The 25,060-nt window shown below is 37.1% G+C and overlaps 1 protein-coding gene across 1 annotated transcript in view; it reads right to left on the bottom strand.

Moving 5' to 3' along the window:
- Window positions 1-2,221: 2,221 nt before the first annotated feature.
- Window positions 2,222-25,060, bottom strand: part of LOC148079468 (uncharacterized) — a 37,628-nt gene continuing 14,789 nt past the window's right edge. The window contains exons 27-61 of the mRNA XM_087791041.1: window positions 23,816-23,869; window positions 22,904-22,957; window positions 22,776-22,829; window positions 22,358-22,411; window positions 22,206-22,259; window positions 20,845-20,889; window positions 20,497-20,541; window positions 19,876-19,983; window positions 19,704-19,757; window positions 19,582-19,635; window positions 18,366-18,419; window positions 18,112-18,219; window positions 16,995-17,048; window positions 16,813-16,920; window positions 16,275-16,328; window positions 16,082-16,135; window positions 15,973-16,026; window positions 15,850-15,903; window positions 15,486-15,593; window positions 14,248-14,301; window positions 14,128-14,181; window positions 13,972-14,025; window positions 13,046-13,099; window positions 12,595-12,648; window positions 12,460-12,513; window positions 12,306-12,359; window positions 11,743-11,796; window positions 11,472-11,579; window positions 9,711-10,016; window positions 8,453-8,515; window positions 8,205-8,370; window positions 4,366-4,475; window positions 4,048-4,128; window positions 3,802-3,984; window positions 2,222-2,746 (exon numbers count right to left, since the gene is read on the bottom strand). Of these exons, the coding sequence (XP_087647167.1) occupies window positions 2,597-2,746; window positions 3,802-3,984; window positions 4,048-4,128; window positions 4,366-4,475; window positions 8,205-8,370; window positions 8,453-8,515; window positions 9,711-10,016; window positions 11,472-11,579; window positions 11,743-11,796; window positions 12,306-12,359; window positions 12,460-12,513; window positions 12,595-12,648; window positions 13,046-13,099; window positions 13,972-14,025; window positions 14,128-14,181; window positions 14,248-14,301; window positions 15,486-15,593; window positions 15,850-15,903; window positions 15,973-16,026; window positions 16,082-16,135; window positions 16,275-16,328; window positions 16,813-16,920; window positions 16,995-17,048; window positions 18,112-18,219; window positions 18,366-18,419; window positions 19,582-19,635; window positions 19,704-19,757; window positions 19,876-19,983; window positions 20,497-20,541; window positions 20,845-20,889; window positions 22,206-22,259; window positions 22,358-22,411; window positions 22,776-22,829; window positions 22,904-22,957; window positions 23,816-23,869 (2,823 nt within the window). The 3' untranslated portion in view covers window positions 2,222-2,596. The remainder of the gene's footprint in view (window positions 2,747-3,801; window positions 3,985-4,047; window positions 4,129-4,365; window positions 4,476-8,204; window positions 8,371-8,452; window positions 8,516-9,710; window positions 10,017-11,471; window positions 11,580-11,742; window positions 11,797-12,305; window positions 12,360-12,459; window positions 12,514-12,594; window positions 12,649-13,045; window positions 13,100-13,971; window positions 14,026-14,127; window positions 14,182-14,247; window positions 14,302-15,485; window positions 15,594-15,849; window positions 15,904-15,972; window positions 16,027-16,081; window positions 16,136-16,274; window positions 16,329-16,812; window positions 16,921-16,994; window positions 17,049-18,111; window positions 18,220-18,365; window positions 18,420-19,581; window positions 19,636-19,703; window positions 19,758-19,875; window positions 19,984-20,496; window positions 20,542-20,844; window positions 20,890-22,205; window positions 22,260-22,357; window positions 22,412-22,775; window positions 22,830-22,903; window positions 22,958-23,815; window positions 23,870-25,060) is intronic.

Genomic DNA, 25,060 nt, shown 5'->3' with positions numbered 1-25,060 from the left:
CAAACCAGTCGATGATTGATTGAAAAATGTTTTTATTCTGTGAAGTCACAATATATCTGAATAACACACAGTACAGTCCAGCAGTGTAACATGAATGATCAGTCTCAGCCAGCTAAGGGAATCACACACAAAGAGAGAGAGAGTAGCAGTGAAATACAAAAATGATCTCGGCTCGTGTTAAAAATAATGAAAGTCTTTAATAATGTCTTTCAAAAGTGTTCTCGCCAGCCGTGCCCTCATCACAAACTCCCTGAGATCTCAATCAAGTGTTGCAGCTTCCTGCAGACGTAATGTCACGGTCGTCACCCCTGAATCACCCAAGGACATGAACCCGGTGAACCCCATTATCCTGCTTCTCTCTTTAGAAGAAAGTATGAAAACATCGTCTGGGGGAAAAAATCTCCTAAAAACAGAACAAGCATATTTGAGAAAAACCTTCCTGTGAGCAAAGAAAAATGATTGAACCTCCATCCTTACACGGATTTCAGTTGTTTTCAAATGACACTTTTTCGGGGCGATGCAGGCTTCGCCGAAGGACACGGACACTCACAGGGGAGGCTGTGATTGAATCAGTGACCTCTCTTTTATAAGCTGGACCACTCAATCTCCACAGCAATGCAGTCTCTGTAAAACTTTATTGAATCCCAGGGACGGAGAACATCTGGCAGTGGACTCTGACAATCATCGGGTCGACCCGAGTCTGGATCAGAACAGGGTCAACGGACTCTAATGGAGGTGAGGATGAACCCGTGACCTTTAAAGTTTACCTTCAGAGAATCTGATCTGAATGTGAAATGATGGATGATATTTTAAAGCTGTGTGGAAACGAGTGATGGGTTGATGAAACAGCTGGTGAGGTATCATGATGCAGTGTCTTCGCGTTTAAAGGCCACTAGATGGCGCTCCAAGTTTTAAAATGATAATAAGTTTTGTTGAATTTTAAGATCAAAGCCACCTCAAAAAAGAAGAGGCATCATAATACAGTGTCTTCATGTTTAAAGGTCCCTAGATAGATTCCAAGCTTAAAAAAATGGTCAGGTATCATTAAATTGTTTCATGATACAGTGTCTTCACTTTTAAAGGCCACTAGATGGCAGTCTTAGTTTGGAGATATGCAAAGTTTCATTGAATTATTAGATCAAAGCCGCCTCCAAAAAAGGAACTGTATCTTGATACAGTGTCTTCATGTTTAAAGGTCCCTAGATGGCACTTAACATATCAAATATTATGTAAAGTTTTATTGAATTATTAGATCAGATCCCCCCCACTAAAAGAGAGACTGTTTCATGATACAGTTCCTTCACTTTTAAAGCACTAAGTTTGAAAATAACGTGAAGTTTCATCGAATTATTAGATCAGAGCCGCCGCCTAAAAATAAACTGTATCATGAAACAGTGTCCACATTATGTAACAGTCAATAGATATCATTCCAAGTTTGACACAGTATCATGATACCTCATCAGCTGTTTCATGAAGCCTCATTAAACAATGACACTTGACAAGAGAATCCCAGCAAATAACTGTGATCAGTGGAGAGGAAAAAAAACTGGTAAGTAGGCAGAAAACTACATATTTAAAAATCGTAGTAGAAGTATCCTCCAACGCAAAGACTAGTTGTGGATGTGTGGATGGTTGCCAGGCAACGCAGGGAAAAGAGATTGTTTCTACTTTTAAGTGTATTCTTAGAATGCTGCATCATTAATGTCCATGATGGAAAAAAAACACTACTAAAGCCATTAGTGTCCCTTTTTTTTAACATTTCTTTTATCAAAATTGAACAAATCTCTTGATATAAAACTCCACACAGGTTTTGATTGAGACCTGAGACTAACAAAGTGCACTTTGAAACTCAAGTGCTTGTAAAGACAGACGATAAATACCATTAATATTATAAACACACAAGGGGCTCCACACTTAAAAGCCTCTTGGAAAGTTAGCACCTCGATAAAAGTGTCTGAACAATAAAAAACAGTTTTTTTTTTATACATACAAATGTTAGTTTAAAAGTGCCACCAAAAAATACTGAATGTAAAAGGGTAAAAACTCGAAAATATTGAATTTAGAACATTTATATTTGAAATATTGGAATTAAGAATGTGATTTTTTTAATAACATTATTTAAATAATTTAAAGAAATGAACCTTTCAATATAACAATTATTTTAAAAATAATAAAAAGGAACTGTTTAATTTAATGTTTAAAAAAAAATGTCTATAAAAATGTCAAATGTTTGAATATTTAATTAAACGTTTCAATTTTCTGATGGCACTGATCCACTTCCATAATTCATAAAGCAGTGTTCATACTAGGAACACATTGTTAGGCAGACGTAGAAGAAGATAATGGGTTTAATGCACCAAAAAAATGAATTTGAAATGATAAAAAAACAACAAAAAAAAACAAAACATTTAAATTATTCCATACATTCAAATGTAAACGAAGTTCTCCATGAGTTTGGGGACATTTGTACCTGCTCACTTGTTGCGTGAAATCCCACAAAGTCAATCGCTCCTCCGTCGTAAGAGGAAGTCTCTCCGGAGACGCGGTGATGTCCTCGACCTCCAGCACAAGATGGCGTCCAGCAGGAAGAAAACGTTTAGCTGAAGCAAGCAGGTCCAACATGGAAGCTGAACTGGTGCGAGAAGTTTCCTCCCGACATCACAGCCACGTCCCGGAGAGGAAGCAGCTGAAGGTCCTCGAACTCCAGCACAGACTCTCGGGTCGCAGGGACGCCGTCCTCACCGGGCTGAAGAAGATGTACGAGTGTTATTTCTGTTTGTCTTAGAACAAACACAATAAATTCCTTTATTTAAAAAACAGCTTTACTCGTATGAATCACATGGACGTATAGCAGTGCCTTCAGAAAGTTGATTTTAACATTTTAAATGTTTTAATTTTCATTTTTTCATTTTTAATTTAGTTTTTCAACATTGAATTATTATTTTTCTGAATAATTGAATTCAATTATTTCTTTATTGAAAGGTTGTATTTGTTTTTATTGAAAACAAATTCAATTCAATTCAATAATTTGTATATTTAAAGTTTTTTCTTTGAATAATTGAATTTGAAATGTTTCTAAATCGATGATATTTTTACACAATGAGTTTGATTTTCCAATTATTCAAAAATCAATCAAAAGTCAATATACTTTTAAAATTAAATATAAAAATATTGGTATAACAGTGTCACCAGACAAAACCAATAGAGTACTAAGCCACTTAATCTTGAACCTTCAGCCAATTATAACTTATTTAAATGTAAAAAAGAAAAAGAAAAAATCACCTTTCAATATAAAAATATCCATATATATTTATTATTCAAATAGTTACATTTTTGGATGATATTATTCAAAGTACACATTTGAAATGCATCTTGGAATTGGATTATTAATTAAATGTGTAAAAAAAAAATGGACTCATTTTGAAAGATTTCAAATTCAATTATTAAAAATCAAGCAATACAAATATAAACGAACTTAATTTAATTATAAAATAAATAAATAACTCAACCTTTAAATATAGGAATGATTGAATCAAATCATTCATAAAAATAATAAATAATTGTTTAAAAAACGAAATTTCAAAAATGATTTCAAAGTTTAAATGTTAAATTCTTCAAATCCTTAATGGTACTGATATCCTGAAATATAATTATCTGTACAATCTTCTGTAATCTCTGTTCCTTATCTTATATAATCTCAAACACTTAAACATCTTTATAAGTCAACCACATGAATGATAATCCACCCATAAGGGAACTTGTTGGTCCACATGTGTTGAACCATCAAGACGGACAGCTCACCACGCAGTCCTTGAGTGTCCCGAGGTAGCTCTGTCTCCGTGTGTCCGTGAGGAACTTCACGTCCGTGTCCGTCTGTCCCAGTCTGTGGCCCGGGTGGCACGAGTAGGTCATGTTCTGGACCGCGGTGCTGCTGTGCAACCTCAAGAACCGCAGCTGGACCACGTCCACGCCCGGATAAACAAACTGTGAGAAAAATAACATTGAGTCAGACTCAGTTGAAAAGACGTTTGATTGACATCGTCCGACCTGGAAGCCTTCCTCCATCCAGCTGAGCCAGTGGAAAGTTGCATTTTCCTCCGCCGCTTCCATCCAGGCTTTCATGGGCAACTAAAAAAAAACAGAAGATCTCTCACCCAGTGAGCAAAAAGCTATTGTGCATCCATCACTATTTTAACTCTACAGACACTTTGATTGACAGCTGACGACACTTAACTAAAAGCTGCTGTTGTAAAACACAAAGACTGAACTTGTGTATTGTCTAAAAAACTGCAGCAGATTGTGTTTAAATCTACACAACAGTGTTCTCCAGACTCCAGGCTAACTGTCAGAGCGACGTCTCTGTACCTGGGAGGGTTGAGGGTGAAGGCAGGTCTGCTTGGACGAGGAGGAGAAGCGACAGAAGGCCAGCAGAGCGTCCGCTGGGCTGCCCTGGTTGGGGTCAATGTAATACATTCCTGAGGGCAGAGGTGAGGAAGACGCTGGATGAGACAGAGTTCTATTGTTGATGGAGTTTTTTTTGTTGTGAATTTTTAGTGGTTCTGACCTCGAAACATGCGGCAATAGTTTTTATATCACAAAATCATTAGTCAGGCTGATTAATATCTACCTACACAATAGTAAACTGTCTCGATCCGTATGAATTCAGATACTTTTCACTAGTATAAGATCGAAAAGTAGCACTGAAACAGCATTTCTAAATAATCTAGAGTAGCAGGGTTCAGCACTTGTATTTCCTTAGGGGCCACATTATAATGTTGCTGTTGTGAGGGGTCGTAGAGCCAGAAAAAAGGAGCAAAGAGCAAAAAATAAATAAAAGTATGTAACTAAAATGAAAATAATTATTCTAAATTGTATATTCATTAAATTTAAAATACTTTTTATTTATATAAATAATCTCAATTTTCACTCAAACGTTAAAAAATGTCTAATAGTATTTTAATATTTTACTTAGATTTTTTTTGGAATACATTCATTCACTCAATTTATTAATAAAGTCAATCCATCCATCCATCCATCCATCCATCCATCCATCCATCCATCCATCCATCCATCCATCCATCCACCCACCCACCCACCCACCCACCCATCCATCCATCCATCCATCCATCCATCCATCCACCAAGAAATACTCACAAAAAGGAGAAAAAAAGGAAAAAAAATCCTAAAAAGAAAATCTTTATTAAGTTATAGTTATAGCTCAACTAGTAATTATAAATAAAATATAATAATAAATATAATAAAGGTAAAATAAAATGACTAGCCTTTACACTTTGTCGGATGATGTGCGGTGACTGGAGCCTTCATTTCTTATTATCTTTCTTATTATCTATAGATAATATTGAATACGACTATCTTATTATCTATTATCTATAGATGATAAGATAGACAGCCTAACAAAATGTATATTTTACCAAATGTCTGTAACTAATCTGCTGGGACTCCTGTGTCTGTTTCTATGTTGTCTTGGCCTTTTAGTTTTTTTAATTTGTATGTATTTTTAACTGTGTATTGTTTTTGATTGTTCAAGCGTTTTGTGACCCTGGTCTAGAAAGACCCTTTACAAATAACTATTACTTACTTACTTACATAGAATAAGTATGACCCTGATATTTCATGATAGTCTCTCTCTCTCTCAAAGGATCTCCATCTTCCTCCTCTTCATAACAGCGTGACTTTCACAACCTTTTCTCATCGCTATAATAACTGCTCATCTATTCTCCAGCACGAACCCTCGTCTGACTCCATCACGTCCGCCGACAGGCTCACGGTCTGACATCCAATCTGAAACACACCTCCTCACTTCCACCTGACCTTGTTGACCTTTTAACCCCACGATCTTTTACGAAGCCTCTCAAAGACGCCAACCTCCTGATCTCATCACCAAGCTCAGGAACCGGCGTGTGCTGGAGCCTCCAGACCTGCTCAACGCTCTGAGCTCTTCATTTTCAAACCTGGTGTCAATTACACTTCTTAGAAACGCTGAAGATAATTGTTTATTTCATTTATTATGAATATAAACAACCAAGTACACTGCTATGCTTTTATTGTATTACGAGACAAGGTCAATCCAAATGTATTTGATTTGATTATTGTAAAGCACTGACAGACACCATTTAAAATGTAGTTTAATAAAAGTGTTTCCATGAAGTACTGAGACTCTTTTTTGATGGTAAGATAAAGAAGATAAGATGAAGATAAAACCAGAAACTGACACAAAACATGAACCTGCTGTATTTACTGATTCTGAGATTTTTCAGTATTGCAGTGACACCAACAGGATCTCCTGTGAGATTCATCCGGACAACGTTACATAGTAAAGAGCATCTTTAATAACCCTTGTGTTATTTAAGGGTCAAGGTGACCCAGAGGCCCGGAAACTAATGTGTTCGTGGTATCCCTTGTGTCCTCCCTGGCTTCAATAAATACATATGCAGTGGTGGGGGATCGTTCACTTTGACCAAGAGACAACAGAAGGGATACCATAAACCCATTATTTTTCGGGGTCACCTTGACCCTGAGATAACACAAGGGATCTAGAGTACTTCTAAATTGGGTCACAACTGTTTCAAACTTAACCAAAATGTTACATGTTGCTGCTTTAAGACAATATTCTGCATGTATTCTTCAGGTTTTCCACTCATTTGTCCCCAGTTTAATGATTTCTAATGATCGTTGTGTTGGAGATTCTAATGTTTTCCATCAACCTTTTAAGTCGAGTGAATTATATTTCTCTTTTCTTCTTCTTATTTTTTTTGTTAAAACATTTGTTAACCTTTCAAGCCCTTGAGGTTCCATCAAGCACCTATTTTTCTAGACTGGGAAATAGTTCTAGAATATAACTGTCTCACCTTCAGTGTACTTCACTCCTGCCTTAACGTTAATTAATGTTTAGAGTTTACTTTACATATCTTATCTCTCTGTAAATCTTATGTATGCTTCATATTTAATTTTTCATTTTTGTGATTTTATATTTTGTTAATAGTTTATTTTACATATCTTAATATTGGTATATTTACAGTCTTTATCCTGCTTGTTTATTTGTATATCATTTTTCTGCACATTCCCAGATGTTTGTACAACATTTTATCTTTCAATTTGGTTCTTTTAAGACGTGTTTATTTGTAACTGGTGCTGCAAGAATTGTGAATTTCTCTACAGAGATAAATAAAAGTATTTATCTATCTAGAAAAAAGTTTTGATATTTCTAGTCCAGTGAGATAATTCTGCTGCATGGACATATCTGACCAGTATTGAGAACATTATAGTAGAATGATCAATCTTAAATATTGAAACAAATAAACGAATAAATACTGTTTTTTAGCTGCATCCTGTCTAATACTTTAGCTCCATTGTTTCATTACCTCTAGACTCGACTACTGCGATAGCGACCTCTACAGCCTCCCCTCATTTTATCTCCCTAAACTACAATATCCAGAACTGCCGTTCCGCTACTGCAACCACATCACCCCCATCTTCAAAGAACTCCCCTGGCATCCAATACAAGGTTCTACTCATCACTTACAAGTGCCTCAATAATCTGGCCCCCTCATATCTCCTCCACCTACACTGTCCAACCCGCCGCCTTCACGTCCTCCGACTCCAACCTCCTCACTCCCCTCAGGACGAAGCACCGAACCCTGGGGGACCGAGCTTTGTATGCAGCTGCCCCCACTCTCTGGAACTCACTTCCTCGACCCCTCAGGAACTCACAATCAAAACTGCTTATCAATCCTCACCTGTTGGTAGGATTGTTAGTTTGTGTGTCCAAAAAAGTTCAATATAAATGTAATGTATTGTTATTATCGTGATCTACCGCTTGATGGCAAAGGTACTTTGGGTAGATCACATGACATTTAAAAATAATTGACGTCATCCCTCCTGTCATTTGAATGATATACAGTCCAGTCATTCATAGGACATCTGACTTTTTCAACGCCAGCTTAAGTAAGTAAGCAAGTAAGTAATATTTATTTATATAGCGCTTTTCGAGACCAGGGTCACAAAGCACTTAAACAATCAAAACAATACCCAAAAAAGTACATACTTTAAAGATCAAGATAATACTGAGAACAACACAGGAGTTCCAGAAATTCAAGGAAAAGCCTGAACAAATAGAAACGTCTTTTCTGAAATAGAAACGTCTCTTTTGAAGAAAAGAGTTGATGATGATTCATCCGACTGACCACTAGGGTACTCTGGGTGGCAGAGCCAGAGCTCCAGACACGTTGTTGCCGGACGTTCTTTGCTACCGTCCGGAGGATCCACCAAGAGCCGAATGTCCTGCTGTAGAGACTCCAGCAGAGCCTGGACCAGTGGATAGTTGGGTTTATCGGACATGAACACCAGGTCCTGGAGGGAGAAACGACAAAAGTTTGTCTCATTCACAGTCAATAAAAATGAAATAAAAATATGAATTCAATTATGAATTTGCCTTGAGCTGAGTTAAGGTCAAGTTGAGTGACGGTCCAGGGGCCCCAGCAGCCCCGGGTGGTCCCTGAAATACAAGGAAGGAAATACGTAATGTTTTTGTATGAGAAGTGTAAGTAAGTAAGTAATTTTTATTTGTATAGCGCTTTTCCAGACCAGGGTCACAAAGCGCTTAAACAATCAAAACAATATTCAATAAAGTATATACTTTAAAGATCAAGATAAAACTGATAACACAACAGGAGTTCCAGAAAAATCAAGGAAAAGCCTGAACAAATAAAAACGTCTTAAGATGTTTCTTAAAGGAGTCAGTAGATCCATCAAATGCAAAGAGAGGAAGATCGTTCCAAAGCTTAGGAGCAACAGCCTGGAAGGATTTCTCTCCTCTGGTCCTGAACCGTGTGCGAGGAACCATAAGTAGATTCTGATCCACAGACCTCAGAGCCCGAGCTGGGGTGTAAGGCTGGATCAGATCAGTGATGTAAGGAGGAGCCTGACCATGAATAGATCTGAAAGTAAGAACCACAATTTTAAAGTTGATCCTGAAAGAAACTGGCAGCCAGTGAAGAGTTTTAAGGATCGGGGAAATGTGAGTTCTTCTACTTGAGCGGGTTAGAATTCTCGCTGCAGAGTTCTGGATCAACTTCAGGCGAGACAGATCCTTCTTGTTAAGACATGAAAACAAACTGTTACAATAGTCCAAAAGAAGAATATTATAAAAAATATTAGATAAAGAAGAAGAAGTGTCTTCAAATGTGCCAAAATAAGATGGAAATACTTGTTGAAATCCATTTATTCATTCATTTTCTGTGCTGCTTAATCCCTTATGGGTGTGTCGAGGGTGGAGTGGAGTGTATATTTTTGGCAAAACACGGAAAGAAAAAAACTCGGCACAGAAAAGGTCAGGAGTCGACCCCCTCCGGACCTAGAAGCGAACCACCAACCTTCTTGCTGTGAGTACTTGTTGAAATAATAAATGAAAATGACTTCTTCAGTTGATTCGATTCTCAGTTTGTCTACATGATTGACATGTTCAGATGGATTTAACCTCCCTGACCTTCGTCTAACTGGTCAGACTAGTTTCATGGAGAGCACAACAAATCCTTGACCATCACTCTCTGCAATGAACCTCTAACACGCAATCGCCTCCATTGGATCGATAAAGTCAAAAGATATAACCCCATGAATAAATATCTGACCCGATCAATTTGCCACTTTTCATTCCATCACGGTAAATCTTCCAAGATGTAATGAAAACCTACCGGGAGTCCGGGTCTGCCGGGAAGTCCGGGAAAACCTTGGAAGCCTTTTAAACCCTGCAGGAGGGAGAAACCATCAGCGCAAAGTCCACAGTCTCTGCACACCATAAACCATGGAGAATAAATACTGCTGCATAATCCTTTCACACTACATCTCCCATGACAGAGCGTGACACTTTTACAACTTAATGCTTGGTCGCTGTAACCCCGCGGTGAAGCAAAAATCAAAAAGATTCCTCCAGGGTGGGTGAAAGCAGCAGCTCTGTCAGGACAACAGTTGATGAATCGTACCTTTGATCCGAACAGACCCTGCAACACAAGAGAGAGCAGGAAATAAAAAATATGCATCAGTATGATTTTCTGTCATGAGGGGCTTTTATTGACGGAGCAGTGCGCTGTGCATTCTGCACATCGGTGCATTAGAAAGTCATCGCCCATTAATAACACACACACACAAACACACGGACACACACACACACACACACACACACACACACACACACACAAACACACGGACACAAGCACAGTGATGCTGAGCTGTGAAGGTTTTTGCAGCAGCGAAGATGAGTCGCCAGACGGATTACAGTCTGCAGAATAATCCTTTTTTTCATTTACAATATACACAATATACCTGCAGGAGTAATGTGTGTGTGTGTTTGAAAAGTTGTGGCCATAAAAAAAAGAATATATTCAACCATAAAAGTGAATACTATCAGAAAACAAATCACAGGCCAAAAGCACAAGGACTTCTGAAGAGAAAACCCCACATCTGTATTCATTGCAATAAAGTCCCTTTTAATTGTCTTTGAAGTGTAAAATTAAACTTGAAAAACTAGAAATGTGCAGTTCAATACGATGAAATAAAGTGAAAAAGGTTTAGAAGATGAAAAAAGTAGAATTTGTAGTAGAAGTAGTAGAAGTAGTACAATTAGTAGTAGAAGTAGAAAAGTAGTAGTTGGAGTAGAATAAGTAGTAAAAGTAGTACAATAAGTAGTAGAAGTAGTAGTGGAATCAGTAGTTATAGTAGTATTATTAGCAGTAAGTAGACAAAAGTGTTTGTTGAATGAACACACTAGGTGTGAGTCGATGAATGAATGTCAAAGTGGAAGAACATGAAACAGAGTTTTCCCATTCAAGTGAATCGGGAAAAAATGGTAGAAAAAGTGGAATAAAAGAAAGAGTTGAAGTGAAAAAAAGAAAGCTCAAACATAGCCCACATTTCAGGGATGAGCCAAATTGATAAAAGTTTGATTGGTTAAAATCGGACAAAATTTGTAGAAGAAATTTAGGTCAGAAGAGCAATAAAGGATCTCAATAGCCCAAAATGCCTTCAGCATTCACACAAGTATATAAGTATAGTATAATTATATAACTATATGAGGTAAAAACACGTCCCAGTGTAGCACAATGTAGGAAACACCTCATTTTAACAGGCAGAAACCTTGAGCAGAGCCAGACTCAGTGTTACTAGTTGGGATGGAGTAGAGAGACAATGGGATGGAGAGAGAATGAAAGGGGGAGGAGAGACAGGAAGTGTAGAGACCAATGCAACTTGCCCTTACATTGTTTTGTTTCACTTTGAAATGTTTTAAAACATTTGAATGTAAAGTGGTTAAAGATATTTGAGGAATATTTACAATGAGGTGAGGTTGTTACGACTTTAAAAAGGTGTAATGTACAACCAATTGTTAACATGGAAAATATTGTATGGATAAGGTATGATATTGTATATAATGGGAGAGAAATGTTTCTTTTATAACTTACAGGAAGTCCAGGCATTCCAAGTGACCCCATTTTACCAGGGGGGCCGATATTTCCCAGCTCTCCCTTTGGTCCGGGGATTCCAGGCAACCCATCAAGACCCCGGCTTCCCTGCGGAAATGTGGCGATTAGACATGAACGACATGTCTTCAGATACTACATAAAAAAAACTCTGTTCTATACATTGTCCTATTCTAAAAAATAATGTTGCTTATTTAGGGAGAACAAACATTATGTTCTTAAACTATCTAACATTAAAAAAAAAACATGGTACCTTGAGTCCATAATTTCCAGGAGGTCCGATATGTCCCTTTTCTCCTTTCTCACCCTGAAGACACACAGATATACTTGTATTACCGACTCTGTTGAATCATTACCAAAAAAAAAGTCTAAAAAATATCATCACATAGATGAGTAAATATTTTATTTTTTGGTAATTTTATTTTACCAAACCAACACAATAAACATGACATTTGAAATCTGTCACTGATTTATATATTTTTCTATGTGAATTTCTTGAAAATATCCGGGTCAGTCGGATAAATATTTTCTCAACAACTGTGTTTGACAGGAAGTTTAAGTTTGATTGAGTTTTTTCTCCAATAAATCATCGTTTATTCTCTTATTGGATTTCTCTGTTTAATTGTTGACATCCATAATGTCTGATCCTTAACATCTTTATTGGTCGCCATGACGATGACTCTACTTTGATTATGTTCTAACATTGAACTAAAGCACAGATTTAAAATAGGTCCATAGACAGAATCTCAGAATCTGCACTCTGAAAATACATTTCCAGACATGGTTTCCCATTGTAGGTGAATAAATTGTATTTACCTCGGCCCCTTTTCCACCTGACTCCCCCTGATCCCCTGGCAGACCTGCAGCTCCCTTCAAAAGACACATTGAGAAAGTCTTAATCCACTTGACACAGACTCTCTGCAGCTGATGGTCCGGGATAATATCCTTAAATCTTTATAAATCGACTCACGATGAGACCCGACCACCCGAGAAGGCCTTCTGGTCCCGTCGCCCCCTTTTCTCCCTGAAGGATGACAAACGTGCTCAGCTAATGGATCAAAGAAAAAAAAGGAAAAAGATAAGCTGTTGTTTCTTGTTGTTATACCTTTTGTCCTCGCTGTCCTCGGGTCCCTCTGACTCCAGCCTTCCCTCGTCTCCCCTGAGGTCCGGTTTGCCATGTTTTTAAATGAGGCGAGAGAGAGAGAGAGAAAAAAAGAAAGACTGTGAGATCATGGAATGTTTTATGTATCAAAATGTCAGCCCTTCCCAAAACAAAATGCACCTAAAGATAGAGACATTAATCAATAACGTAGCAAGAGTAGTTTCTCTACAGCTATGAAATCACAAGGATTAGTTTTTTAAGTCATTATTTCTAGGCCCTCTGAACACCTTACTTTGTTTGTGAACACATTTATGCTTCGACGGTAGGATAAAAAAAGAAACGACTCATTTTACTCTTATTGTTGCTGCAGGGTTCACCTAAGAAGTTTAGAAGAAATATGGTCCAACCATCCTGAGGCTTCGACAAACAATGAAAAAGAAGCTCAATTGTTTACCGTTCTGCCAGTATGACCCTTTTTCCCTGTCGGTCCAATAACGCCATCATCTCCCTGCAAGAGAAGTCAACGATTTCACAAGTTAAATGATCTGGAATTTTACATTGTGTTTACTTAAGAGAGAATACATGGATTCACAAACATTTTAACGGCATTTTAAATGCATTTTGGCAATTCTTGCTGAAATAACCTCATTTTTTTTGACAGACTATAGAAACAGATCATGTTGTGTTTCATGTTTGTTGGTTTCTGGTCAAGCCATTCAGTTCCCAAAGGGAAGCTATTGTGTGTCTTGGAAAATGGTCGCGTGCCTTCATCGCCAAATTAAAAAATATAAGGAGGATCTAGTAGACCAGGGGTGTCCAAACTTTAAGGTGTCCACCTAACTTTTCCTTTTCTTATTGGGAGCCAGTGTCAGTTTGGAACAGAAAATATTTTACAAAAGTTTTTTCAATGGATGGAAAAGTTTGTTCAGTTTTTTGCCTGAACATAAAAACCTTTTTTTTTTTTTTTTTTTTTTCAAAAAAGCGACATACAAACAAATAACTGTCCTTGGATCCTTCGCAGAAAAAAAGCCAGGACAAATAACTTTAGGGCTCTAAAATGTTGATATCTTTCAAACTGAATCTTCTTGGAGAGAAAAACAACAAGCAAGTTTGTGAAAAGTATTGAAGCCTGTAAGGAAGAAAAGTTTGGAAACCCAGATTTCTTGATTTTTATGTCGTATCCCGAGGAAATTATTGGACACACAACAACAATGTCAGGCTTCAAAAGCAGAAAATCTCAAGAAAAAGTCCTGCATGCTACAGGAGAAACCTGTAATTATTCATAGATGTTTAATTATTAATTTTCCAACAAAATAAAAAGGTATAAAACCCTCCAGAAACATCAAGTTACTACTAACTCTGTGAGCACAAAACTCGTACCTTCTCTCCCTTGACCCCTTGTTTACCGTCCGGCCCCAGACTTCCTTTAAGTCCCTGTATTCAAGGAAATACTTATTATTTTCACTGATCAGAGATTAATAAACACATCAAAATATTATAAAGTATTGAGTTTTATTGAATAACTTCTGCACTTACCATAATACCTGGAGCCCCGGGGGGTCCTTGAGGTCCCATCTCCCCTGAGCGCCCCTGCAGGTCAAAAGAGGCTCATTAAGTTTAGGATTATACATGCAGTCGAATTTAAAATCTGCAAACCTCTAGTCCCGGCAGGCCTGGTGGACCTTCGACACCGGGGAGCCCCTCCTCTCCCTGCAAATGAACCAATTTCAGTCGGATTAGTGGCCCCCGACCCCCCGGGGCCCAACAAGGCATTTGTTACCAAGACTATACATTACATTAATCTGTAACTCTTGACATGTCAAGATGCTTTTTTTTTCAGCCAGTTTACGCCAAAGTAGAACATAGTAAACTGGTGAAGACAGTCGAGAGCGCTTGCTGACTCAGCATTATGTTGAAATGCATATTTAAAGTTCTTAATGTTCAAGAGCAGATCAAGGCCATTTTATCTGTATTGTGAGACTGAATTAGATTTAGAATTAAATTAAAGCAGGTAAAAGCAGAGGTTGTTGATGGACAAACAGCTTTACCTAAAGGTGTGTACTGAAATATGTGCCACCATTTTTCTTCCCCCTATCTATCATTAAGAAAACAATGGAAGATAATAGTGTGACATGTCTTTACATTTTTTTACTTTGACACTTTCTGTAGGTCCCACTGGTTTGTAGTTTGATTATGATTACTGCCCCTGTTGCTGTTCCTCCACAGGTACAGTTCTTTAACTGATTACTTCTACAGCTGTGAGGCTTAAAGCCACGTCTTTCTCAGCAACAGGCGCCAGATTGTTACCTTCTTTGTACATCCTGTTCTATTGCGGAAGACCTTTTAGTCCGTATTTGGTTCAGAACAACTAGTGCCTGCTTTTTCTTGTGTTATTCACCAGTATGTTTTTCAATCTTCCTGAATTTTTTCTTTACTTGTTTTGTGGTGCTTTTTGAGTTTTAGTGGAATCGCTACATCGTGAATAAACCTGTGTATATTTTCAAATTCTTTTGATGTCTTATCTAGTCAACACATGGTCCTTTTAGAATGGACTTTTATTATAATATAATGTATATAATGTAACATTTAATAAACATATTTAATGTGTACACAAAGGAGAACATGCTTACGAATATAGTGTATGTACTACCCAGTATCTGAGGGAGCTTTTGCACATATAAATAGAAAAGTACAACATGTATGTACAGCATGCATGGATGGCGATTCAAATAAATGTCTTTGAGGTTATAAATATAGTGTATGTACTACCCAGTATCTGAGCGAGCTTTTGCACATATAAATAGAAAAGTACAACATGTATGTACAGCATGCATGGATGGCGATTAAAAATAAATGTCTTTGAGGTTAAAAAAAACAAGTGTAACATGATTTACTTGAGGACCAACAGGGCCAATGGGTCCTGGTTCTCCTTTTTCACCCTGGCCTCCTGGTTCTCCTTTGGCTCCCAGATCTCCTTGCAAACCACCTTTTCCACCAGAACCCTATAAAACCATTACATAAACACACTTCATTCTCCTTACAACTTTAAGTTTAATTAAAAAAAAAACATAAAATTTACTACAGTTGTATGTAAAGAAATATTAAATATATTTTTTATTTCTATAAATAGACAAAATGTATATTTGTTTGTCATAACCAAGAATGTCAGCTTCATATGAACTATAAACACAAACAGAATATAGAACCATCATTCATATGTTGGGGGTCAAAGTTCAACATATTCTTAAGGTCACATACTGGAGGTCCTTGTCTGCTCATGTCTCCTTTACCACCTGGTGCACCAGAGATTCCCTGAGAAAAAAAAAAAAGTCGACCATGAAGGTAAATTTATGTCCAGTGTAATATTCTTCTACTACCAACCAAAGGACCTATTGACCCAGGAGGTCCAGGACCTCCAAATGCACCAGACTCCCCCTGGGAGGAGAGAGCGAGTGTTATCGAATGTCATATATTCCTGTGTTTCATATACCTTCTGTCCTTGAAGTCCATCTGGACCTGGGGATCCTGGAGGACCTTTAGGTCCCTTGAACAAGATGAGTAAGATTCATTAATGAACACATACTGATGAATCATGAGTTGAACGAATGATAAAAGCTCAAACAAAGCGTGAAATTAGATTTAAAACATGCAAAGTCATTAATACAGCAAGCTAAAACACATACCTGAATCCCCGCTAGCCCTGTAGGTCCCAATTCACCCATCAGTCCTGGTTCACCCTGGGCATTAAAAGGGTCATTTCAGTCATTCATGTTTATGCTAAATAATTATATTGAATTACAATGTAAATATAGTAGATATATAGTTAACTGTACATGAAAACATAACAAATATATAAAACAATAATATAGGAAATATCTCCCTTTGTAGACACGTATGAGAGGCTTTACTGATCCAATATTCATATTCTTATTTTAAATTATTGATCCGAAAATGTTGCAAATGTGTTTGTGGTATCCCTTGCGTTGCCTCACGGTCAAGGTGAACAACCTCCCTGACTTCCATTAATACATATGCAGTGGTGGAGGTCGTTTACCTTAAAAAAAAAAGGCAACACAAGGGATACTGCACACACATTTGTTTTCGGGCCTCTGGGTCACATTGACCCTGAGATAACATAAGGGTTAATCTCCATCATTTTGAACTACTAAACTGATTTTTGCATGAAAATTAAAAGTAAAACAAACAAATGATATTACAAACCATGAGTCCAATGTGTCCCTTCATTCCTTTAAGACCTCTACCACCGTTTTCTCCAAGATCTCCCCACGGACCCTCTCGACCAGACAGGCCACGAGGTCCGACTTCACCCTTATAAATAATAAATAAAAAAATCAAGACCAAAAATATAAAAGTTCAAATTTAAAATCAGAATTTCATTTTACTTTTTCCCCTCTTGGCCCTGAATCTCCAGCATCGCCTGGGAGCCCGACATCTCCCTGATGAGAGATAAAAGAAATATGGTTTCATTGCACAACAAATTTCTTTTCTTTATTAAAGCGATGGTTTATTAAAGATGATGGTTTACTGAAACAAGATACTAACGAACAATACATAGAATTGAAAATGTTGTTTCTGGTTCCCCCTTGTGTCAAAGTAGTGTAATGCAATGTCATGGAACGTCCATTGGACAGTGGTTTAATTTTCTCGTTTTATCTTCCTGGTAACTTGACAAGAAAACAGTGTCTTTAATCCACTTCTGTAAAGTAATTTTTTGGTCATGTGACACTCAAAGACTCCTTGGTCAGATCGAAGTACAAAGTGAAGAAAGTATTTAAAATACCAGCTAGAAAGTTCTACTACACAAGTCATGAGTGTTCAATATGAGACCTATCATTACATTAAATGAGAAAATAAAATCAACAAAATGTTACGTAGTGCTGCTCTAACGTGAGGGAGAACTGGATGCTGGGATCAAAATTGGAAAATTACATACTGGGTAAATATTTGAAAGAAACCTGCAAATGCGATCCATTGTTTTGAAGCATAATACCCGACTTTGAACCAATAATTATTGTTTTTAAGAGACAGATTTTCCTGTAATTATAGTGGAGAGTCTGTTGTTTCGTATCAGGCTTAATTAAACTCATTGGACTGAACAAAAACACAAAAGCCATCATCGTGAACAATCGATACATTAATTGTATCTCATCTGTTCTATTCTCTCTATTTTGGTTCCAAACATAGATGACAGTTTCCTCTCGAAAAAATTGTGGATCCAACAACACCATCTGTATTTTCGTACGACTCATTTCCGTGGGTTGATTACATCACATGCAGCAGCGGCACGGAGAATAAGACGATCATCCGTGCTGATGTCGCTAACACGTAATTATCTCAAAGAATATTTCAAGACAACAGTGCATTGTGGGGCATTTTAATTTCACGCTCTATGACACTGTGAGGAGATTTGTTGATCCGGGCAACAGGACCTTTCATGACTTTTCACGAATACACTCCACAAAAAAGCAACAGAAGATTCAAATGAAACTGAACACAAACCTCTGGACCCACAGGGCCAACTGTCCCCAACTGTCCTTTAGGTCCCTGGAGGCCTCTCTCTCCAGGGAGTCCAGGAGGACCAGCTTTACCACGTGACCCTATGTCCCCCTATCATTCCAACGACAGAGATGATGTTCAATATACATCACATTTATCACAGGAATTAGTTTTAATCTCAGATAGAAATCTAATCTTGCTTTGAACTGAATAAATGCTTCCTTTAAATATATTTTTCTAAATAAGTATCTACTGACCTGGTCTCCTTTTTGTCCAGAAGGACCCTCCATGCCCACGGGTCCAGTGAGACCCTATAAAATAAGAAAAACAAGTCAATTATTAAATTAATCTTTGTAATACAAATATTATAGTTGTTTTAAAGACATTTTAATGTGCCATTTTATGCTAACCTCACATGGTGCTCTGATACTGTAACATTAATATTAAAGGCACTGCATTCAGGATTCAAAATATCGTTTCTCACACCATCTAGTGTGTGAATAGTGTAACTGCATTGTTGAAGATTCTCTGTTGCCAATTTTCTGCGTGTACTTTTGTAAAGTAAATTACTTTTTATTATTTGCTTGTTTGAGATTTATTTATGGATGTATCTATCTATCCACATATCCATCCATCCACGTATTTGTCCATCCATCCATTCACATCTCTATCCATCCATCCATCCATCCAGCCATCCATCCACATATCTATCCATCCATCCATCAATCCACATATCTATCCATCCATCCATCCATCCATCCATCCATCCATCCATCAATCCACATATCTATCCATCCATCCATCAATCCACATATCTATCCATCCATCCATCCATCCACAATCCACATATCTATCCATCCATCCATCCATCCATCCATCCATCCATCCATCCATCCATCCATCCATCCATCCATCCATCCATCCGTCCATCCATCCATCCATCCATCCATCCATCCATCCATCCATCCATCCATCCATCCATCCATCCATCCACATATCTATCCATCCTTTCACATATCTATCCATCAACGTATCTATCCATCTATCCATCCATCCATTCAACTATCCATCTATCCATCCATTAACAAATCTATCCATTAATGAATCTATCCATCCATCCATCCATCCATCCATCCATCCATCCATCCATCCATCCATCCATCCATCCATCCATCCATCTACATGAAAACGCTGTCCCTGACCAACTGTAGTACAGTAGTTTGTTGGTCATGTGACACTCAGACTCTTTGGAGACTTCTACTACAAGAATAGTCAAATATATATCAAATAAAGTGGTTATTATTAGCTGAAAAATAATTATTAATTATTATTAAAAATAATAATTTTAAAATGTTACGTATTGTCGCTTTAAGGTTGCCTGAAAATAATACATATTGAAAAGTTTCCTCAGTAGCACTAATTACAGTCACATGATTAATAACACACATGATGGTACTTGTTGGTTCAACCCACCTCTTGGCCATCCAGTCCAGTTTGGCCATCATCACCAGGTGGTCCAGGTAAACCCTGCGTAGCGCAGCAAAATAACAAATAATAAATACCATTTATTTTATCATTAAGAAGAAATATCTTACTTTGATGCCAGTTTCTCCTGCTGCTCCTAACAAACCAACCTCTCCCTGAGGCCCCTGTGGACAACATCTAGTGAGTAACAGGTAAAAGCCTTGAAAATACATTTTACTGCTGTGACCCAGACCATAATATTTGACTTGACACAAACATGCTTGATGATAACTTCCCACTCACAAGGATTCCAGCTGGTCCCGGTGGTCCTGGTGGTCCTGAGGGGCCAACGCTTCCAATTGGTCCAGGTTTCCCTAGAGAACCCCGACTACCCATAAGACCTGTTGGACCCTGTAAAAAATATTATATATTAAACCTATGAATGTTATTTATGAAGTAATAGTCAAATCAACTTTGGAAACTCTTTTAAACCCACTAATCCATTTCAAAACACACAGACATGACGCTTGTCACTGGCAGAAAAAGTAAAGTTTTCACACCAGAAGTGAACATGTGTTATTGTAAATGTGTTAAGTAAATAATTTCACTTCTTTCTTTTATTATATTTAAAGTGTTATTAAAAGCTCAGAGGGAATTTGAATACCTGATAATGTTAATACAATATATTTACATTTTTAGTAGCTTATCTTGGAAAAAAGAACAGAAGCTTAATCACTTTACATTTTCTAGTTAATACAATTAAAATGAACACAGATTAACTTTAGATAATCATATTTGGTTTATACAAAAGTTAAATTAAATAAAACTTATTATTTTTTCCTAATGAATCTAAAAAACCTATGCAACCTATACAATGTTCTCTTATTGGTCCTGGACTAATAAAGTCACATGACTAAAACTCACCTGTGTTCCAGGAATCCCTTTCAGCCCTTCGTCTCCTGGTCGACCCTGGATAAACAACAAGTTTCATAGTAATGTAAACATACAAAGCAAAACATATTCTTAATCCTAAATGGAAAAAAATCATTTAAGAGTCAGATTTTTAAAATATTTTATGTGGTATTTGGCAATTATTGGAAACTATTGGAGGCTTCACAACATTGCAGTTCCTTTGTTCTGAAGTCAGAAACAGCATTTTTAAATTACATATTGCCTTTTTCTCAGTTTAGAGGGGGATTTTAAAACCCGTCAGAAAAATAATATCCTTTCATCTTTTATCTTATATCACCAAGAAATATCAAACAAACTGACCTGAGGTCCTGGTGGTCCTTTTTCACCGGGAGACCCTTGCTGACCCTAAAAAACAAGTCAAGTCAGTTTCCAAACCATTTTTTGTGTAACGACATGTTTACAAACATCAGCTGCCGACACATTTATCCTGCTAGACACCCCTAGATTTTCCACCATGATAGATGGGACCCTCAATGGAAGACTGGACTATTTGTATTCAGAGTTCACCACAGTAAATATGAATCAGTGACACAGTTTTATGAGACTCTATGATAAATGGAGTGAAGCAGAACAACAAGCACAAACGTGTGTCGTTGTAAGAAGTTTAAAAGTGTTGTTTAAGAAAATGTATTTGCTTCTCTTCTATGTCCATATGCAAGAATCTGCCCAGTAATTGAAGTGATCTAATTACGTTGATCAATGATCTCATGCAGAAAAGATGTCAGGCTTTTGTCTCACGACTAAGTGAAGTGCGTCCGGGGAAAAAGGCTTATTGAAAGCATCTTAACATTTTCTCAATTATCTCTGTTACTACTCTGTGGTGCAGAAAATAACTAAAACAGCACACATTAAGGCACTACAACAATAGAATAAATTCAGCAAATGTGTGAAATTAAACATGGTTTTTAATATCATAAAAGAACCAGATTATACACAATTGCCATTTTTAATGTATTCTTCCAGAAATATGGTTCATAGATGTAAGAAGTGATCATTCTGAATAGGTAGGTAAATAAAATACAATGTGAAGTAAAGAATATTATAAAAATTACATTCTTTTCACCTTCTGAAATGAAATTTGGGCTGTTAAATGTGATTCTTTAATTAAAAACAAATATATAAATATGTATATATACTGTATATATAATTATTTTAAACTTGAGAAATTTCATTTTCACGACAATAGAAAGGGGATAAAATTTATATTTTGACAGATCAAAACCTTAAAGTGAAAATGTATCTATTTATAAATTATCCATCCTCATTGTTTTCACATTAAAATGAATCAAATCAAATTTTAGCTACGGTTAAAAGTTATTAAATGTTTATTTAATACATGAAAATTCCTCTTCAGTTTCAAGCTAAAGATAACTGGCTGGTGAAGCTTAATAACGCAGTGTCCCAACAGGTGGCGTTATTTACCAAATAAAGATGCAAGTTTCAATCAAAAGTTCTTCAAAACTAAAGTAATGACAATCAAAGAAAGTCTGAAGTCTACAGTCTAATACAGCGTAATACAGCGCCATCTAGTGGCTTCTGAAAATGCCTATCATTTTGGAATTCTACAACATTACAGTATAAAGAGTTTTTAATTCAATAACACAAGACACTCCCACGAACACACATTGTTGATAATATTTGCAACAACTCATGACACTCACCGCAGGTCCTGGTTTGCCAGGAGGTCCCGGTAAACCTCTTAATCCTGCTTCGCCCTGTTTCAAACAACCAAAGATTAGGATTCCAAGTGAAATTCCTGAAAGTAGAACCTTTCATTTTCAGTTCCTTTCATTGAAAAGAAATGGCAGCGTACTCTTTCTCCGGAGGCGCCCGAGTGTCCGCGCACACCAGTGTTTCCCTGGATCCCCTGATGGAAGGATATGAGCACAGAACTTATCAATAATTGACGGTGGGCCAAAAACAAGCAATGATAGGAACTTTATCACTTTATCACAAACTCAGATCTGCTTATTTTACCTTTATCTTTTGCCTTATTACAACAAGAAAGTAACAACTTAAGAACACATATAACCCACATAAAATATACAAGAGAAAAACCTTATTTTTTATTGTTTAAAATTGTAGTTTTAAACAATAAATCAAAAATAGATGGAAGAACGTGAACATAGCACTGTGTACAAACTCAAAACGGACATTAATAATTATTATAAATACGTGTAAAGCAGCATACAAGAAGTACATTCACCTACAAACACTGCTGAATCACTTACATACATGCCTACTGCACCCTGTGGTCCCTCTGATCCAGGTTTTCCTGTAAAACCCTGAAACAACATCCAGACAGACACAACACTCCATCAGCACATTTTTTTTAACTGCTACATAGCTCCACACTCACAGATTCTCCTGCAGGTCCTGGTGGGCCTGGAGGTCCTGAATTCCCTGGTGGACCCTGTGAGTGAAACTGAATGATGAACCACAGGGAGACGTCAAACACATTCACCTGTTTATGACATTAATTTAAGATAAAGTATGACTTTAGACCTCTATTGTATCATCAGTATGTGTCTGTTTTTACAAAAATATTTTTATTGGAATATTTAAATTTGAAAATGTGATTAAGCCCCGCCCACTGAAAACTTTTTTTCTGGAGATGTAATCTGGTTTACCATAACCACACCCACTCTGCTGTAATTGGTCAATCATCAGTGTTTCTCAACGTGTATCATCACCACCCAAAATGGGGGGAAAAGTTACAAAAAAAAGACTTCACTAGTTGCATAGTTTTAGGAAAATTTTACCCAAATGTTTAAGAAAAAAATGAAATAAAATGCAGTACAAAGCCTCATACAAACTGTGTGGTACTGTATTAATCATGTTCAATTATAATTTATATATATATATAAATATTACAAATATTTCGAGATTTGAAACAAACTAAACTAATATCATACTTATGTATATACATTATATAGCAAAGATGGAAGACAAACATCTTTAAAATATTATTAGAATTGCTAAAAAAAAAAACATTATTCATCTTTGAAACATTTAAGTACAGATATCTCTGGACATGGTAGCTACAGACTGATAAAGCCTTTTTCAGTTTCTCACTTCAGTAGTCCATCACAGATTATTTCTGCATCATATTGTATTTAAAGACCCATGAACCCAAATAGCTGAGAAAGTCATTAGTGTTAATTAAGAAAAGTGATGACGAAGCTTTATGAACCAGTTTTTCCAGATAGGCTGGCGCTGCATGAATACACAACAATTTACTGTCTTTAAATAAAAAATAAATCGAAAGTACCGTAGAACCTGGTGGGCCGTCTACTCCTCTTTCTCCTGGTATTCCTTGAGGACCCTGACAAAAATAACATAATACAATAAACTGACAAAATGTGACATTTACCAGAGCAGCTGTAACTAGTAAGTAAGTAAGTAAGTAATAGCTAGTAATGAATAAGCACCTTTCTAGACCAGGGTCACAAAAATGTTAACAATGAAAAACAATACACAGTTAAAACTATGTACTAGAAGGCCAAGACACATAAGACAAACACAGGAGTCCCAGAAAATTGGGGAAAAGCACAAATAAAAATGCTTTAAGATGTTTCTTGAAGGAGTCAGTAGATCATCAAACACAGAGAGAGAGGAAGATCGTTCCAAAGCTTAGGAGCAACAGTCTGGAAGGATTTCTCTCCTCTGGTCCTGAACCGTGTTCAGTAGATTCTGATCCACAGACCCAAGAGCCCGAGCTGGGGTGTAAGGCTGTAAAGCCTTTACCTTAGTTTAGAGATTTTTCTCGGTTGAAGGAAACAGTTTCTGGTCAGTTTTCTGTAGTGTTGCACACACAACAGATCCGCTGATTCAGACCTCATTTGTTTGGCAGATACACTGATACTGTGCCCAGAAAGGTATGACGAGAACCACTTTAGCACAGACCCAGACAGTCCCACTTCATCCCTCAGTCTTCTTAGCAGGATCTGGTGATCAACTGTGTCAAAGGCTGAGGACAGATCCAAGAGAACCAGAACAGTTTATTTTCCCGAGTCAGCCGACATCATGATGTCACTGGACACTTTCAGTAAAGCTGTCTCCGTAGAGTGATGTTTACGGAAGCCAGACTGAAACTTCTCATGGATGTCGCTCTGATCCAGAAACAATGACAGCTGATCAGATACCACCTTCTCCAAGATCTTGGACATGAAAGGGAGCTTAGAAATAGGCCTGAAATTACTGAGGTCAGTTGGGTCTAAGCCTGGCTTTTTGAATAAAGGGTCCACAATGGCATGTTTAAATGCATTTGGAAAAACCCCTGTGGAAAAGGGAGAGGTTCACCATATTGGTAACCCAGGGCCCAATTACATCAAACTAAAAGTACTTAAAAGGACGTCTGATGAGCAAGAGGAGGGTTTCATCTTGCTCATCAGAGTTACAACGTTAAAGGAGGACCACAGGGTGTGCCACACAAAAGGGGATTGGTTTTCTCTTTGATCAATTTTATTTTGTCAATGAAAAATCTCAACAAAGCATTGCTGTCAGCTTCTCAGAA

The sequence above is a fragment of the Callionymus lyra genome, chromosome 5 (genome assembly GCF_982586985.1).
Source record: "Callionymus lyra chromosome 5, fCalLyr1.hap1.1, whole genome shotgun sequence".
In the NCBI taxonomy this organism is placed as follows: Eukaryota; Metazoa; Chordata; class Actinopteri; order Syngnathiformes; family Callionymidae; genus Callionymus; species Callionymus lyra.
The sequence above is the reverse complement of the archived record's forward strand: the minus strand, read 5'-3'. Positions and strand labels throughout refer to the sequence as shown.